At 35.0% G+C, this 18777-nt stretch overlaps 1 protein-coding gene across 1 annotated transcript in view; it reads left to right on the top strand.

The window, feature by feature from the left end:
- Positions 1-383: 383 nt before the first annotated feature.
- The window catches only part of LOC104409960 (dynein heavy chain 5, axonemal-like), a gene marked incomplete at its 5' end in the record, with an annotated part of 58228 nt that continues 39834 nt past the window's right edge, over positions 384-18777 (top strand). The window contains 12 exons of the mRNA XM_010020000.1: positions 384-537; positions 2142-2288; positions 3807-4048; positions 6090-6266; positions 6741-6945; positions 7425-7567; positions 8303-8437; positions 10051-10173; positions 10914-11127; positions 11767-11990; positions 13499-13694; positions 17662-17834. Coding sequence (XP_010018302.1) covers positions 384-537; positions 2142-2288; positions 3807-4048; positions 6090-6266; positions 6741-6945; positions 7425-7567; positions 8303-8437; positions 10051-10173; positions 10914-11127; positions 11767-11990; positions 13499-13694; positions 17662-17834 — 2133 coding nt within the window. The remainder of the gene's footprint in view (positions 538-2141; positions 2289-3806; positions 4049-6089; positions 6267-6740; positions 6946-7424; positions 7568-8302; positions 8438-10050; positions 10174-10913; positions 11128-11766; positions 11991-13498; positions 13695-17661; positions 17835-18777) is intronic.

The following is an 18777-nucleotide window of genomic DNA, read 5'->3' as shown; positions in this document are numbered from 1 at the left end:
TTATTTTTCTGAATACATATTTGAATACAAATTTCTTCACAGGGAGGGTAATCAGGCATTGGAAGAGGTTTCCCAGGGAAGTAGTGGAATCACCATCCCTGGAAGTGTTCAAAAACTGAGATGAGGACCTCAGTGATATTAATTAGTGGTGGTCTTGGCAGTCATGGGGTAACGGTTGTTCCTACTGATCTTAAAGGTCTTTTCCAACCTAGTTGATTCTATGATTCTATATCCCTTCTTTTTCCAAATAGTTTTTTTTATATACACAAAAACTTCACAAAGAGTGTAGTCTTCTGCTGAAGATAGATTTATTTATTTTTAAAGCATCAAAATATCTTGTGCACTAAATTAGTAGTAATTTGGTTTTCTGTCACTACCTATAGGTGGAGGAAGCTGGACTTGTTTGTCATCCTCCTTGGAAACTGAAAGTTATCCAACTTTTTGAAACCCAGAAAGTAAGGCATGGATTGATGACACTAGGACCTAGTGGTTCAGGAAAAACTGTTTCCATCCACACTTTAATGAAAGCCATGACAGGTATGTGAATATTTATGTTGTAAACTGTTATTAAACTTTAAGCCACATCGTTTTTTCATAGAAAGCATCAATTACTTCACTGTGAGAATATATTACTGGAAGAATCAGTTTGTATTGTATGATACTAATTTTTGTGGTAGTATCTTTTAAAAGCTTGAAAATGTCTGGAAGTCATATAATACATATCCTATACATATTATGATACTTATATCAGAAGTTTTTATTCTAGAAACACTGAGAAAGATGTGCACTGTCTGGGTAGACAGCTTGGGCAAGCGATCAAAGCATCTCCCAGGTTTGGCTGAGGTAATGCTGAAACTTTCCCCTAGTCTTAAGTATTTAGTCTTCTTTGAACATGATTCACAAGACAGTGTAAAGTAACTGCTTCTGTCCTGTATTGCTGCTAGGAGATCCTGATTTAGGCAGTGACAAAATACTCAAGGATATTAATTTTGCGTCCTGGCTGGAGGCTTGAGGAGTGTGTCTTCTTGTCCTCTGCATTTCTAAACAAAATATTAGTAGAAAAACTTCTATTTGATCTTATTAAAAGCTCATAGCTGGGGAAGAAAAAACAGATCTCTTGAGGTAAGCTTGGGTTACCCCATTTCACAGGCTTCAGTGGGTTGCTTATAGAATTTTCCAGAAATGGATAGTTTTTGTAAAAAATTACTCAGCCAGTCTCTCATCTATGCAGTAACTTAGTTGCTTAAGAAACACTGTGAGCTCTACATTGCAGTGTAAATGACTGTTCCATTTTAGAAAAGAAAGCAGAAAGAATGCGTAGTAGCATTGTACTCTTTTCCTATACTTCTGCAACACTGAGATGTGAACTACTACTGAGATAAAGCTGCCACAATACTTTTTTCAAGCTGATCTTCTGGTATAACCTCAAAACCTGTAAAATGATGTGATTTGCCAGGCTTCTCTCTTACATGTCAGTGAGCTCTGATTATAATTAAGATTTTAAGATAAGCTATTTTTTTAACCTTGCTCTTTCAATGTTATTGGTTCCTGAGTAAATTTTAATATTAGGTTTAGTCATAGGATTTTTTTAAACTGTTCTTAATGAGGAAAATATAAAGGCTATATGATCATAGTATGGCTAGATAGAATTGGCTGCCTAAGAGACTTCACAGGGATATGTCAATATGATATTCTTTGTCTATTCCAAGATGTATATAAATGCACAACAGGAAAAAAACCAACTATCAACCGTGTGGAGCATTTCTTTGGTTTTTAGTCATTGGGTTTAAAAAATGTGTATGCATAAAAAGGCTTTAAAACTCTATTGTTTAGTAAGCCTTCAAAATATTAATCAAAACCTTGAATAAATTTTATCTTGACGTACTTCTCTTCCCAGTAAATCTATGAAGAGTGAATTGTACTTTCAGAAGTTTTAGAACTTCTTTGTACTTTAAATTTTGATGGCTACAGTTAACAAATATGGATGTATAGCAAGAGATAAATTTTCCAATAAATACACAACTTCTTATAATGACATATGCATATTAAACCATACTTCCGGGTGTAATGATTTGAATTTGTCAAGGTTCTCTGACTGTTGAAAATAAATACCCAAACTAACTAATGATCTGCCTTCATAGATTGTGGACAGCCACATCGTGAAATGAGAATGAATCCTAAAGCTATAACTGCTGCACAAATGTTTGGCCGTCTTGATGTGGCAACAAATGATTGGACAGATGGAATATTCTCAACACTGTGGAGAAAAACTTTAAAAGCCAAAAAAGGTAGAATGAAAAACAGTTCCTTTTCATTTTTTTTTCCCCTGTGCTTAAATGGAAGCATTGGATTATTGTTGCAAATTGCTGCAAGAACTAAGAACTGTCTACTGTATCGTCTCTGTGCTCTATCTGCTTTGTGTTGAAACTGTGTATTGTAGCAATTTTGTTTCACTGAATTTGCTGATCCCTGTCTTTTAAATGATAGGCCCTTGTATGGAAGCACAGGGGAAGGTAAGTGCCAGTTCCGCCAACACTGGCATACTATAAAAAAATTTTGATGCTGTCAAGATTTCTAACTGGTCTCCAGCTGCTGTACTAGAAGGGTATGAATTTCCTTTGCGTCATACCTGCTAGCCCTGCACATACCATAGTCCATGTCAAATGACACTAAACAATTCTATTTAGGCAACCAATTTCTGCCTAAAGTAATGCTAGCATATATTGTTAGACTGCTACATTAACTAAAAGATAGTTGGGTGCTAATGGAGTCTTCCTTGTTTTGTCTGAATGTTAGTATGTGACCTTATCATTAGGCCTTTAAGGACTAAAATTAAAAAAAAAGGGAGGAAAATTCTAACTTATTTTGCACTATCATACAAAAATTCTTAGTCTTTAATGATACAGATACTTAGAAAACACTTTAGGTTTTTTCTATTTTAAAATAGAAAGTACTTTGTTGGTTTTGTTTTAAATCTAGAAATGTAGCACCCTTGATAACATAGCATAGCATTAACTGTAGATTTTCCTGGTTTTCCCTTTAATGTGAAATATAAATTAGCATGCTCACATGACTTCCTCAGATTCACTATTTGCAACACTTCTGTAATGTCTCTTATGAAGTGAACTCCAGACCATCTCATGCCTGAGAGGCCTGCACTGTAGCTATGAAAAGCCTCTAAATATAAAACTAGTTGCCTCAGAAGTGAGAAGGTTTCTCATCTGGTACCTTCTTGGTTCATATGTAGCAATGCAGATGAGAGTGGGACCCTTTATGAATAAGAGCTATCTAACAGCGCACAGCAAAGGGAGCTGGATCAAGTTTACAAGCAGGAGAACGAACAAGAATCTTCCCCTAACAGACCTCTTTTACTTACGAAGTGATTTTTTCAAGAGTTCCTTTCATTTAATCTCACTACATGACACCACCTCTTTGGAAACAAATGAATGGTGGTTTTAAATAGATCTTTAGTTTGTCTTTCTCATGTTGTTTTATGTAAGTTGAAATAAACCTAGTTTATAAGTACATTGAAGACTGGATCCATAAAACTGTTTCAGACTATTACAAACTGATGACTTATGATGATAAGATTTTATATACAGAGCAATGGATAATTTTTATCAGTGGAAGGTGAAATGAAGTAATTGAAATTAGGTAATGGAAATGGTAATTGTATTAAAAGCTGAATTTCTAGCTGTATGCATGAATTTGGAATTAGTTTGAAACTCGTTTGCAGAGAAATGAACTGGTCCTTGAAAGAAACTAGAAATTCCTCGGTAGGCATTACCTGTGATTTTTGATTATAGGTGACCATATCTGGATAGTTCTTGATGGTCCAGTTGATGCTATTTGGATTGAGAACCTTAATTCTGTTCTGGATGATAATAGAACTCTAACACTAGCAAATGGAGATCGGATACCTATGGCACCAAATTGCAAAATAGTCTTTGAACCTCATAATATTGATAATGCTTCTCCAGCAACAGTTTCAAGGAATGGGATGGTATTCATGAGCTCATCAGTTCTCAGCTGGAGCCCTATCCTTGAGGTATGATAGCTAAGTGATTATGTATTAGAAGTTTTACTGGTTAATTATTCAATACTTCACCATTGTTACTTTAGAACCTAATTTTGTGATATTTTGCTGCGAAATGCCTTCTACATTGTAAAAACTCATAAACCAGTATTTAATATAGCAATGTTTCTAGTAGTAGTTTATACAAGTGTAAATAATGTATTTTTTCAGGAATGTAGTCAACATACCACACTTCTAAAAACATGAACGTTTCACTTTAGGGAAAACTTGAATTCAAGGTATTTTATACAACTGAAGAACAACTCAGTTATCAAAATATCAACTACATGCCAGCCTCTAGTACAGCTTCAGACCAAGGAAGAAGAAAGAGTAAACAGGCTGATTCAGGAATCTAGAAATCCTCAAGGAAAAGCATTTATTTTGCCTTATCAGTCATGATTTACCTCCTCACTTTAAAGTGATATGCAGACTAAATTTAGTTGTGTTGAAGTAAATGTTGCATGCAAGTAGTTTCACTTAATCCATGAACTTGTGCTTTTAATTTATTTTAGTGGTAGGAACAGTCAAAAGGAAAACAAGATCATGGTTTGGTTTTTTTTGCTTTTAGATAACACAAAACAAATTTTGTTCATTTCAGCCATGAAACAACCCTTCCAATGTCCCTTTCTCACTCCCCCACCAAAAAAAAACAAGTCATAAAATTGTAACCTGTAGTTTTTTGTCATCTGAGCCAATGGCATTTACTTGTTTTTTGTTTCATTTTACTTCATAAATAAAATACCTTTACGGCTTTTTCAGTATGTCTCTAAGTCTATGTCTCTAAGCTGCTAGGATCTTAGCAGCTTTTCTACTTACCCCTAATATTTTATGAACAGCTGGTGAAGTTCCAGATATCTATTTTAAGTAGTTCTGCCATTTAATCTTTAGCACATTGTTTTCCACCTATGTGTTTGTAGAAAGCTTTTTCATATACATAACTACTTGTAATGAGTCCCAGAGCTTCTTTATTTTGGTCAGTAAAAAATAGAGTTTCAAAATATTATGAAGGTAGAAGTGTATAAAAGAATCATACACACACAAAATATTTGAAGTTGGAAGGAACCTCTATTGTGTAGTTGAACACACCTCACTCAGAGCAGAGTCAGCTAGACTAAGTTGCTCAGTATTATGTCCTGTTGAATTTTGAGATGGAGACTTCAGAAGCTCGCTGAGAAGCCTGTTCCTGCATTTGAAAACAACAAAAAAACCAGGTTGTTTTTTGTTTTGGTTTTTTTTTTTTTTAAATGTTTAAATGGAATTTATTTTATTTCAATTTGTGCTAAAATTTAGTTTGAAGTTTGGGGAAGAATCTGCAAGTATTTCTGCTGACAAGTGTATTTCACATAAGTAATAAATTCATGGGATGTAAACAAGAAGCATTCAGTGGCAGAGATGAGAGAAATCTTTGGGTAACTCATAGAAGCAGGTTACTACGTTGAGCTAAAGACATGAAAAAAACAAATCCTGTCCCATGATCTTGAGAAATAGGTAGTTTTAATTAGGTTCTGTTTATCCAGCATTGCAGATACTGAGATGCACAATAAAAACAGCACATAACAGCAGACATCCCCTCCTGAAATCCTAACTTTTTTTCTGCAACTGCCAGATGTTTCTGGGGTACCCTGTATCATTACTAGAAATTAACACTGTACAGAATGGATCAAAGCTGTGTTCAATACATATGAAATTCTTTCTTTACAGTGTTCTTGTATAACTTAAACAGCCACTGTGATTATAAAATATTTGAAAATAGTTTTTGTGCTGTCAAAAACTGTAAAGTGCTTTTTTCTTCAGTGTCCATGTTTAACAGCCAGTAGGAATTATTCATACTTGGGTAAAGTCTGACCTTCTGCCAGCCAAACCATGCCCAAAAGGCAGGGAATCTGAGCTCCTCATCCCCCTTCCCCAAGAAATCAGTTTTCCATACTCGCTGGACTTTTTGAATTACTGGAGTCGAATTTACTGAGACTTACATTGGGAACTAGATTTATTTTCTCACCGTGTTTTGTGACAGGGATTTTTGAAAAGTCGCTCATTCCAAGAAGCTGAAATTCTGCGTCAGCTGTATTCTTCATCATTCCCAGAGTTGTACCACTTCAGCATTCAGTGTCTGCAATATAAGATTGAAATGTTGGAAGCCTTTGTGATTATGCAGAGCATTAATATGCTGCAGGGTCTTATCCCACCTAAGGTAGCGTGGATTTTTTTCTGTATTTACTTAATCTAATGGAGATAATTTTAAGCCATAAGGTTATGTAGAGAGGAGATTCTTTGACAACTTGGAATATTAATGAACATGCAGGTTAGTGAGGATACTTTTTCTTCAGAAAGTAATAGCTACGATGTGCCTTCTTTCACATTTGGTTTTGATGTTAAGCACTGCCTTGTAGCATGCGTCAGATCGCATCTTTCAGGTTTTTTTTTTGGTGAATTGTTATCAGATTATAAACTAGAATTTAAACAGATCAAATGCTGTAATGGGTGGTTAAAAGTGCTATTTACAGGGTGCTTTTCAATGTTTTGTGGTCCACTTGATATTGGCTCAGTCTGTTTATTGGCAGAACATCAGTAAATTTAAACATGACCAAAGGCTTTTAACCTATTGTTACTTTGATTATGAAATAGAATTTTCAGGCAATTGAAAATAAAAACCTTAATCCTTCAGGAGCAAGCAGGGGAACTGACTCCAAAATACTTGGAAAGGCTGTACATCTTCTCTCTTATGTGGAGTGTAGGAGCATTGCTAGAACTGGAAGACAGATGTAAAATGGAGCACTGGCTTCAAAACCATGCAACAATAAAACTTGATCTTCCCTGTGTTCCAGAAGGCAGTGAAGATACCATGTTCGATTATTATGTGGCATCTGATGGTTAGTAACCCATATGGGTGGTATGGGGTGAAACTTAAAGTAATGTTAAAATTGTGCTTCTTTTAGAGAATTAATTTAGAAGTTTTTTGTAGCTTAACTTCTTTTGTGTTCCTTAGCAAATATTGTTTTACAGCTACACATTACTGATGATAGTGTATAGTTTTTTCCCTGTTTTCTGTGAGAAATCAGAATGTGGATATATTGTTGCAGAAAACTTCACGGACTTTGTGTGGATGAATTTTCAAGTGAATGAAAACAGACAAGCCTTGTCCTTGTCATAATTTATGTAGGAAAGAGAGGCAAACCTTAACTTGAGAGGTTCTTTGATTATATGATTCTATAATTTTGGTCTGAATTTGCAGAGTGGGATTGCTGTATGTGAGACAGAGACACTAACAGATGAGTCAACTCAGTGGAAAATAAAGGAAACGATGATGCCTTGTATTTCTAAAACATTAACTGCATTTCTTTCTTATTAGGTGAATGGGTGCACTGGAATACATGTGTTGAAGAGTATGTATATCCCAGTAGCAGCACTCCAGAGTATAGCTCTATACTTGTGCCTAATGTTGACAATGTGAGAATGGATTTCCTTATCAAAACCATTGAGAAACAGGGCAAGGTACTTCTATACTTCACATCTACATAGTGCTAACAGTTTTTGATGACATTTTTGAAACAGAATTGAAGTATTATATTATTGAAAAGGAAGAATATTTTTTTTAAAGAGAGAATGGTGATTCCAAGAGCCACATTCATGTAAATATGCTTGAACCCCTGAATACTCACTGCTTCCAGACTTTGTTGTCTTCCACTCACCCATCCTTTTTGTAGTGGAAATAACCATAATTGCAGCTGAGATCAGGTCAGAAGTGAAGCAATATTTTCAGGCAGCTGTTGGAAAGGGGACAGCATGGAGGGCAGCAGAGTGCCAGACTGCTGATATGAACTCTGCCCACATGGGGCAGTTAGAGAGTTTATCAACCTTTAGGTTATGCAACCTATGCACCAAAACTGTGTCAGATAAGCAGGATATGGTAAATAAGAAGAGCAAAAGAAATTGAAGGCTCTCGACAGTACATCCTTTTCCAAACAATCAACTCCTTTTGTGAAAAATCCACTGCTCTGTCAAATTGTGCTGACTGACACGACCATTAACTGCAAATATTTTTAACTTGAGGCTTGCAAAAGCCTACAAGACATTAACTGTTTTGCTTCCACATGTCCCTTGTTAAGAATTCACTTTACATAACTTTTCTAGTTTCATTTCAGTTTAAAAGCTAAATGGGATTGCTGAGTCTTTGCCAAGACACCCAGCTCTTGTATTTTGTCTTATTTCAATGTTATCTTTGTCTAGGCTGTCCTACTAATTGGTGAGCAAGGAACTGCAAAGACTGTTATTATTAAAAGTTTTATGTCAAAATATAACCCTGAAAGCCACATGGTTAAGAGTTTGAATTTTTCATCTGCAACTACTCCGTTAATTTTCCAGGTATAGTAATCATTCACCTTCTGATACAATGTGACTGGATTCAAGCATTGTTCTGAGAATTTGTCAGGAGGATGCTTCTGAAAGTGGTTTATTTAATTGAAAATGAGTACTGAAATAAAAAAGCACCTGCTCAAAAGGACTAAGCATCCTAAAACCATGATTTAAGACTTCTGTAAAAGCCATGTTCTCTTCAACTTCTTCAGAGGTTATTGAGCTGTTCTTGGATTAGTACAATACTATGCATATTATTTACTTCATCACATTTAATGTTTTTATGTCAAAAGTATCAGTTCTCACCAACTGGGTAGAGCTGTTGGTGACTTCTCTCAGATTTCTCTAGAAGCCCTGAGTAAAATAAATGCTACCCACAACAATCTGTCAACTATGTGCTGTCTGCAATTTAAATTTCAGAAAATTGCTCATTAAAAAAGTAACACATGCAGTGCAGCTGCTCTAAATAGAACTATGAATACTTAAATCCTGAACAGTACTGCCTGTCCAAATTTCCACTGAGCTAGTTTGAGCTATTTCAAGGTTTTTTATCCTGATGGCAATATATATGGGAAATATTTTAAATGCTGTTTGGTATGCCAAGCAGTTGCACTGTCTATGCTATAATCAGAAGTGCTGTCTATAGGCTCGATGCATCACCTATCATCTGGCTCTATAGCATAGTATAAAGTGTTAGCATATTAAATATTTGAGCATGTACTTTTGATTTTATTTTACTTAGTAATTTTCCTTCTATTGAATGGGCTATAGAAACAAAAGGTAGTGTCACTACATCTATTTTTATAAAATATATGTCAAGTTTATTGATGATAGATGACAGTTCGATGATCAAGGAATCTGAAATAGATGTGCAAGTCTAACAATCAAGTTTCTGACAACAATCTAGACTGAAGCATTGTCTGTTACAACACGTGCATTTAAATTCCTCTGACTTTCTAAAGTCTTGGTCTAACTGATGCCGCTTGTGTAAGAAGGCTTTCCAGGCTGCTGTACAGAAGCCTAAGCACAGTGTAGGAATGCAGATATTACATTTGCACCAATGAATAACAACGCATGGTTAAGTGAGCTTTCACTTGATATAGAATAAATAAAATCTGGACCTTAAGAAAAATGGAATAATGGAAAGATGATGAGAAGAAAAGTGGTGGTAAGTCTACTATTATGTAAAGTTATTTCATCAAGTCTACTTATGATTGTGAGTTTACTTATCACTGCATGCTTTTATGAAGTACAGTGATGTATGCTGGAAAGGTCTTCAAGAATCACATATTTCAGCAGGGACAGATTATTAATTTAATCTTTATTGCTAATAACTATCAATTCTTCAGATAAATTAATAAAATGAAAGAAAAGCTTAAAATGCTATCAAATTTATGAAACTGTTACACGTCTACGTTAGACATTTGTTCTGATACCAACCTAATGCTGTACAGTATGATATTTTGGGCACTCTAGTTGAACTAGTGTAATTAACTGCAGCAGATGTGTTGTCTAAACCTTCCTTAGTAAAATTCTGTGTAACAAAACCATCAACATGCTTAAATATTTTAATCTGGAAAGGATGGGCTGCTTGTAACGATCTAATAATTGCTTTTTAACAGCGTACAATAGAAAGTTATGTGGACAAGCGCATGGGCACAACTTATGGTCCGCCTGCAGGCAAAAAGATGACAGTCTTCATTGATGATGTGAATATGCCCATAATAAATGAATGGGGAGATCAGGTTAGTTTGTAAGAAAATAAAAAAAGAAGGCAGAAAGTATTTTCTTATTTTCTTTCTTTCCTTACTACACTTTAAGAATGGCTTTTCTTTTCTGTCAGGCAGTAGAGGGTAAGTTTAATATGTAGTGCTTAATTTTAAAACCTTTTAAAAGATCTCATCTACTTTTATATTGTCCTGAATAGATTCAAAATAAATATACTGACTACAAGAAGCAATTTGAGTGGTCCTTAAAACAAGCCTGTATAATTTTAACAATGTTTTTAACTAACACTCATTTTTTAAGAATAATTAAAAAAAAAGAAAAAAACAAGAAAAAAACCGCTTTGGTACGTAAATTTTGATAGCAAACTGGCTGTGTGGACAATAATTGAAATAGTAATTTTATGAAAGTAATTCTATGGAATTGTACAGAAATAATTCTATGTTTGCAGTTTGGAGAACCATGTTTGTGATTGTTAAACATGAAAATTTCATTAAAATACTTGGTAGCAAAGGAAACTATTGAAGTTGAATCATCTTGAGCTTGATTAGAACAACTGAAAGTTTTGTGTTGTAAGGGAGAAGTATTTCCAGCTTAACAGTGTTGGAAATCATGTAGTGCCTGAAACAAATAAGCAGGAATTTGGTTGAGAAAATAATGTTACAGACTTTATTAGGTCTTTCAAGTACATAAGTGTGTTTTGTGTTTCGTTTAGTTGTGTGTATAATATTCTGCTATATAATACCTAATTATTTTACAGGTCACTAATGAGATAGTCAGGCAGCTGATGGAACAGAAAGGACTATATAACCTGGAAAAGCCTGGTGAATTTACCAACATTGTGGACATTCAGTTTTTGGCTGCCATGATCCACCCTGGGGGAGGTCGCAATGACATTCCACAGAGGCTCAAGAGACAATTTTCTGTATTCAACTGTACTCTGCCTTCTAATTCTTCCATTGACAAAATTTTTGGTAATGAAAAATTAGCTTTGTATCCACCCCATTTTTGAAAATAGTAGTTGATTTTTCTTTATCCCTCTATTTATAAACATTATGATTAAAGTCGAGGCTTAATAGCCTTCTGATTTGCTTCCCAGCATATATTCCTTCAGTAATCACTACCTACCTGCAACTTCATCAATCTGTAAGTTTTTCAGGTCCAGTCACATCTTTGAATCCATTGGTATGCTATGTGTTAGGAAGAGTGGCATGAAGGCCATTCCTAGTTTTAGTGATGATGCTATAGAGTTGCTAAGGTGCTGCTGGTGCTAAAAGGAGTAACTAATGAGTAGACTCTCACAAATGACAGGATCATTGGTCTCAGAGAAAAGATTAGCTTTTCAAAGACTGAGGAAGATATTTTGATAGAAAAAAAAAGAATATTTTTAACAGACAGTTAATTCAGAGATAAGTACCCAGTGAGCTGGTAGCAGAATGGTGTTAAGATCTGGTGAATCAAGATTTGAATAAAGACTGAAAAGCCATTTCAACAAATTAGAAAAAGGTTTGGGATTAAAAATGAAAAAGAAATTTAAGAAGATTGCTGCTTTTGGTGTTACATTAGTGTGTCTTAGGAACATCTTTCAATTGGCAAGCTTTTTTTCCCTGCAGGTGTAATTGGACAAGGGCATTATTGTAGTGAGCGGGGATTTTCAGAAGATGTGAGTAAAACTGTAGCCAAATTGGTTCCGCTGACACGCAGGCTGTGGCAGATTACCAAGCTAAAAATGTTGCCCACACCAGCCAAGTTCCATTATGTCTTCAACCTTCGAGACCTCTCAAGGATTTGGCAAGGAATGCTGAATACTACATCAGAAGTGATCAATGAACCAAAAGTAAGTGCAGCACATCAGTGGTTTTGTTATAATTAAAGTATAATTAGTGTAGCAAAGAGGTTGAATAGTCTGTCTTCTTGGCATTTCACATTAAAAAAGTTTTTCAGATTGTTTTGAGGTAAAGTTCAACTTCACACTTGAATTAAAGTTTTAATTCAAATTACAGTGCCAACTGAAACAACAACTTTGTTTCATAAATATAACAAAAAATTGCTTCTTTTGACAGAAGAAGTTTGCTTTTATCTGCTCACTCTATTACTGACTAATGCCATTTTTTTAAGAGGTGAGAGAAAAGAAAAAAAAAAAGAGAAGCAGTGAAGTTATTTTAACACAATGAAAGTATGTATATATTGATTAAAGGTTCCTCTCTCTCCACGGGTGTCTTGAGGCTTTCAGTCACTGCCTAATAGCTGTCTAACAAATGATTTCTGGCTTACAGCTTAAGAAGAAGTTGCAGTAATGAGTCAAAATGATTCCTTTATTTTTTTTCTTTTTTTTTTCCCCCCATAATCCACCTTTCTTCCAGAAAAGCTCAACATTTTATACATAATTTCTCTTTTAATTGTTTTAAGGAAAAGTCACTTAGTGTTTTGAGCACTGAAACATGAAGTGCTGGAAAAGCAATATTTATGGGAATGATGGAAAATTTGTTATACATTTGGGTTATATAATCACTTCATGTTTAATGTACTTCTGTCGTTGAATAAGCTCCTGAACTCTACTACATTTAAAATCTGTATTTTAGAATTGTTTTTAATTTCTGAAGCTAAAAATATTCAGCAGTAAGGCAATTATGTGTACATATTCTAAATTAATTTTGTTCCAATTACTCAAATTTTGATTGTATAATTTTACATATTAGTTCTGAGACTTGACATAGCATGTGTCATTTGTACAAAGTGCTGTAAGTTCAAATAAGAGGCCTTAAAAGAGCACTTGGAATTTTTCTACTACTGTGTAGTAATAGAGTAGGATTAAAACCAGTGCTGTCAGGATTAAGAACCTGGCAAGTTTTCCTTCTCCATCCTATGACCAAACCAAAGGCCTTTAAAGGTATATCGAATTTGGAGAAGGAATAATATGAACACTTATACTTCTTTTTTTTTAACCCCTTCTCTTTTTTTCTAACTATTTTGGGTATACTATTGGGACTGACATCTATGATTGGGATGAAATTATTCATATCATGATTTTACTCACCTTCTACTAAATGACCAGTTAAAAAAGTGGTTTAGAAGTGCATAAACATGTGTTAACAAGTATGGATATGGTTTTAGAGCTAAGGAAGTAAAATCTTAATTTGGTAAATACACTCCAAAATTCAAGATTAAGGCTTCTTGCACATAAGTGGAAAGTAAGCTTAAAATACCACTGGGCAGAATGAGAAGGTCAAGGTATTATCTCTCCTGAATAAAACCCAATATACTACGGTTTCTTTCCTAGCATTAGTATAATTTTAAAATAAATAAAAAATTTCTGGCTGAATTTATTTTTTTATATATATATAGGTGCTGATAAAACTGTGGAAACATGAATGTAAATGTGTTATTGCTGATCGTTTTACAACTTCGGAAGATGTAAACTGGTTTGACACAGCTCTGGCAAAACTCATTGAGGAGGAGTTTGAAGAAACAAAAGTGTTGCTGGATTCTGAAATTGATGCATTCTTTGTTGACTTCTTAAGGAATGCCCCTGAAAGAACTGGTAAATTTGAGTTCTGATAACCATGGAGATGGCAAGAATAGGGAAGGATATATGATAAAATAGACACTAATAGAAATATGTCTTCAAAAATGCCTAATAAGTTTATGCATTAAGGGTGACTGTTCTGTCCAGTGACTTTGAAGGCAGTCTTATGTTACCAGCTGAGGCACATCTTTATATTCATTGGATCCTTAAGTCCATATTTATATCCAGGTTACCTGTATCAGAGAGTCTTGCTTTTGTTTCCATCAATGTGGTACATAGAAAGAACTGCCAAATAGTGAGAATCTAAAATGATGAAAGAGCGTGGTATGAATTACTTGAAGTGGTAGGGTTGCAGTACTAGATAAAAAATAACAGTCTAGCTACCATCCCCTGGAAACCTGGTAAAAGAATACTGGCTCTGGGCTAATCCAGTACTCAGGAAATACCTGATACATGATTTTATAGCACATGAGTATTTTTCAAAATCTTCTGAATGTTAGTAAAACCTCTTGAATTACCCATATGGCTTACAACAATGTCTTTGTGTCTTTTAAATAAAAACACTGTGTCACTAACCTTGCTAAATGACCTGGGAATATTTGTTAGTTGATGAAAAAGAACAGAAAATTATTCTTTAGGTTTTGGGGAAGATCGTTAATTTAAGATATTGGACGATTCAATTATCTGTATTCATGTCACTGTAGTGGTGGATAGTGGAGGCAATAAAAGGTTGACATGAGTGGTCAAACGTTATTTCATATCTTCTTGGATAATTGCAGTAGTGAGAAGGCAGTGACAAAGGAAAGTGAAGGATAGGAAATGTTTGATTAGAAGGAATAAAACAGAAACAAAAAGCAAAGTGGTGTGAGAAAGTAATAAAATAGATCCTTAAATAACGCACTAAACTGCAGGCATGTGGAATGGACTGGAATACAAATCAGAATACATACTGAAAGAGTGAAGAGTGACTTTTAATGTGAAAATTTGAATGCATACTAGAAACCATTATTTTGAACTGAAAAATAAGTGCAAAAAGAAGCATTTATTTTTCAAAATAACTTGCTTCTTGATTATACTTTAAATGTATCTGCATGAAACTTTATCTAAGCCTCATTTAGAAAGGGTATGTTTTGTCCTCAATAGGTTTGTCAGAGCCTTGAGAACCCCTTCCTGTTTTGGCTATAAGTGAAAAGAGTAACAAGTGTTACTTTGTTTTAATTGTCCTTTTAATGGAATTTAGTATTGCCTATTATGATAGAAGTGTAAGAAAGAGAAATGTATTTCTGAGCTCTTAAATATATAAAAAACTACATCTGACATCAATTTCAAATTACCCTTTTCTCAAGTTAGTGATATGTTTACATATACTCCCTCTGTCTCTGGGTTGTACAGTAATAACATATTCGTGTCTGAGATAAATACACGAAGACTTGAAGTTATGAACCTCAAACATCAACTTTTAGATCTTAGATTCACAGAAATTGTTAGTTGTGCTAGTGTTCTCAAGACCACCAAAGCGTTCGAAGGTGTTTTTTATCAGTTTTGTCATTGCTATTCGATGCTTGTGATTCTGAATCTTGAGACTAGAGAAGAGTTTAAAATTATGTATTACACTAGCTGCCTCTGTAAATAATGTGAATGTCTGCCCTTTCTTGGGTTTGGTACTTGATCATGCTGTCTTTTAACGTTAATAATAAAATGGCAGGAACAAGATTAAGCTAATATAATTCTTAAATTGTTTGAAACTATGAAAACATCACTACAATTTAACTCCTTGCTGTATTCCTTATTAGTTGTCTATCAGTAGCTGAGTTGTTTCAGTGTCTCATTCAACTTGTAAGAAATTTACTTGCACTTGAAATACTCCTCTCCTTTAACCAGTGGTTTTGTAGGTTAAGATAAGAAGTTGGTTAATTTAATTAGGTCTTAATCTAAAAAGGTTTTCATACATGCAGAAACAATACAGAGGTAGAGAATTCTAAAATTAAGGTGACTTCAGGAATAGACAGAATGAAATACGAAGGACAACTGAGTGAGAATTAATGATCAATTTATTTTGAGAGGTTTGGTGGTTCTGTAGTAAAAAAACCCCATCTATATAAATGTTTTGGGATTTGGTACGGGTTTTTGTTTGTTTGTTTTGGGGTTATTTTTTGGACCACTGCTAATTTGTAAATGCAAAATATGCAGGAAGCAAATGGAGAAAAAATTAAAATGAAAAAATATAGCAGATACTATTCTTAAAACAATACAGTTTCCTTGTTTTGCCTGCTTTTTTTCCACTTTTACTGCCATTTCCCCTAACTTACAGCACTTTACTAAGAACTAGGGAAATGTTTACTTTACTGGAATTACTTAATTTATTTTAATTCCACCAGTTAGAAATAATACTGTGATTAGTATATTTATTCGGTAACTAAGAGGAGGCTTAGCAAAGCTGATTGTTAGTAATGAGTGACCTATGGTAACTCATAACTGGAAAAATAAATCCTGCAGCATATAGATCATAAAATCTTCAAACTAATGGAGCTATCTGTACATAAATAAGAGAGGAATTATACTATGTCTGCTAATTTTTTGAGGAAACCCAAACCAATCAACAAACCAGTAAAAAACCACCATGATGTCTGCTTGTGGCATTCTTCCATTGAAATCTGTCAGTTATTTGCTGATGATATATGGGTTGCATGAACAATGAGATGGATTGAAAATTGGCTGAGTGGCTGAGCCCAGAGAGCGGAAGAAAGCCTAGCAAAAGGACAGAAACCTGTGGTGTACCCCATCTTCATTATTGATCTGGGTAATGGGGCAGAGCATACCCTCAGCAAGTTCCCAGATGACACAAAACATCTAAAACTCCGAATGATATGCCAGAGGTTGTGCTGCCATCCAGAGGGACCTTTATAAGAATCTTGTAAGGTTCAACAGTGGGAGATGCAAATCTCATGCACCAGTATATAGTGGTGGTCACCCATCTGGAAAGCAGCTTTGCCGAAAAGGACCTGGGGATGCTGGTGGACACCAAGTTGAACATAAGCCACTAATGTACCCTTGGAGGGAAAAAAGAGCTAGTGGCATTCTGGGCTGCATTAGAATGTTGCCAGCAGGCTGGGGAATGTGATCCTTACCCTGGTGAGGCCACACCTAGAGTGCTGTGTCCAGGTCTGTGCCCTCCAGCACAAGACAGGCATGGACATACTGGAAAGAGTCCAACAAGGGGCCAAAAAGATGACTAAAAGGCTCTTGTATGAGGAAAGACTGAGAGAGCTGGGACTGTTAGGTCTGGAGAAGAGAAGGCTCAGGGAGATCTCAAGATGTATAAATACAAAGGGAGGGTACAAAGACAGAAACGGGCTTTTCTCAGTAGTGCCCTTTAAGCATGACTAATGCTTATGAATGGAAAGATGAGACAGGGGTACTATTTCCTATTTTCCTTTGGGTGGGGAGGATTTGACAGTTCCTTGTGGTTTTCAGATAATTTGCTGGAACAAATATATGCCTTTTCACAGTGAATATGCCTTTGGGTTTTTGGTTTTTTTTTTTGTTAAGGTAATCATTAATTTTGGTAGTAATTCTTTTTTTTTTTCCGCATTAGTGAAATTATGTAATCTTATAAGGGTGTTTTTTCTTTACAAACTTTTTTAACTTCAGCATTTATTTACCTTCATTCTCTGGTGCTACATTTGAATCTAGCATTTAAGTTAATTTCAGTTTTTCATCATTCAAATTTCAGATGTAGAAAAAGAAGACTCCTTAGTTTTTGCGGTTTTGACTGAGAATTAAGCAGCTGAACTTGCCATTCATTGTAGGCAGGGTATAGGCAGCACTCTTATATGTATATATAATATGTAATACTATTTATAATAATCCTGGTTCTGGGTGATTAAAGAGAATTCTAATTGCCTTCACTTACTCATTCCCACATTGATCCTTTGTCGATCATTTAAACTGCTAAGGTTTTATTACTTGCTTTTTGTTGTAGGTGAAAAATCAGAGGAAGTTAATTTAGATATTCCCAAAATCTATGAGCCAATTTATTCCTTTCATCAGCTGCGGAATCTTTTAAATAAATTTCTGCAAGCATACAATGGGAATGTCCGTGGTGCTGGAATGGACATGGTTTTCTTTGAGGATGCTATGATTCATTTAGTCAAGGTACAGTATTACTAGATTGCCATTGTTCTTGTTGTTCACTTGCTCTCATCATCTATGAGTGAAGGTAAGCACAAATCAAGGTAAAGTACTTCTAAAACTGGAGCAAGTTATTTATTGCTAGCAAATATTTTGTCTGTCACTCTAAAACTCAACTTTTCTGAAAATGCACTGGATGGAACTATTGTTTTATATCTATCTTTTATATCTGGTGGGATCATGGTCCTAAATATTCTAATTCTATTTAAACCTTTCTTCTTGTTTATTCTTCTGAGAGCCCTTTCTCTTTTGGAATGAGTTAAATGAAATTCAAGTTAGGACATGGTTGCTTATGAAGGAACAGGCACAGCTAAGTAGAAATAAATGTAGTCCAAATTTCCTTTGTAGATACACAGTGTGCTTACTTACTTTAAAGTTCCTTTGAATGCGGATTGGAGCTGATCATAATTTTTAGCACAGCACAGCTGAATATGATGGCCAACACAGAATAGGCTTCATACAAAGAAGCAGCTTTTTTTTTGTTTTTTGTAACTATTGTTTCTCAGTTATACCATGATGTTATTATAGTATCATAGAATGGTTTGGGCTAGAAGGGACCTTAAAGATCATCTAGTTTCAATCCCCCTGCTATGGGCAGGTGCACCTCACACTAGACTATGTCACCAAAATCTGTGTCCAACCTGGCCTTGAACACTGCCAAGGATGGAGCATTTACCACCTATTTGGGCAACCTGCTCCAGTGCCTCACCATCTTCTCAGTAATGAACTTCTTCATGTCTAACCTGAACTTCCTCTGTTTAAGTCTGAACCCATTATCCCTTGTCCTGTCACTACAGTTCCTGATGAAGAGTCCCTCCCCAGCATCCTTGTAGGCCATTTCAGATATTGGAAGGCTGCTATGAGGTCTCCACGCAGCCTTCTCTTCTCCAGGCTGAACAACCCTAAT

This window comes from Nestor notabilis, unplaced genomic scaffold (assembly GCF_000696875.1).
Source record: "Nestor notabilis isolate BGI_N333 unplaced genomic scaffold, ASM69687v1 scaffold13568, whole genome shotgun sequence".
Lineage (NCBI taxonomy): Eukaryota > Metazoa > Chordata > Aves > Psittaciformes > Psittacidae > Nestor > Nestor notabilis.
Note: the sequence above shows the minus strand (reverse complement) of the source record. Positions and strands in the feature narration are given on the sequence as shown.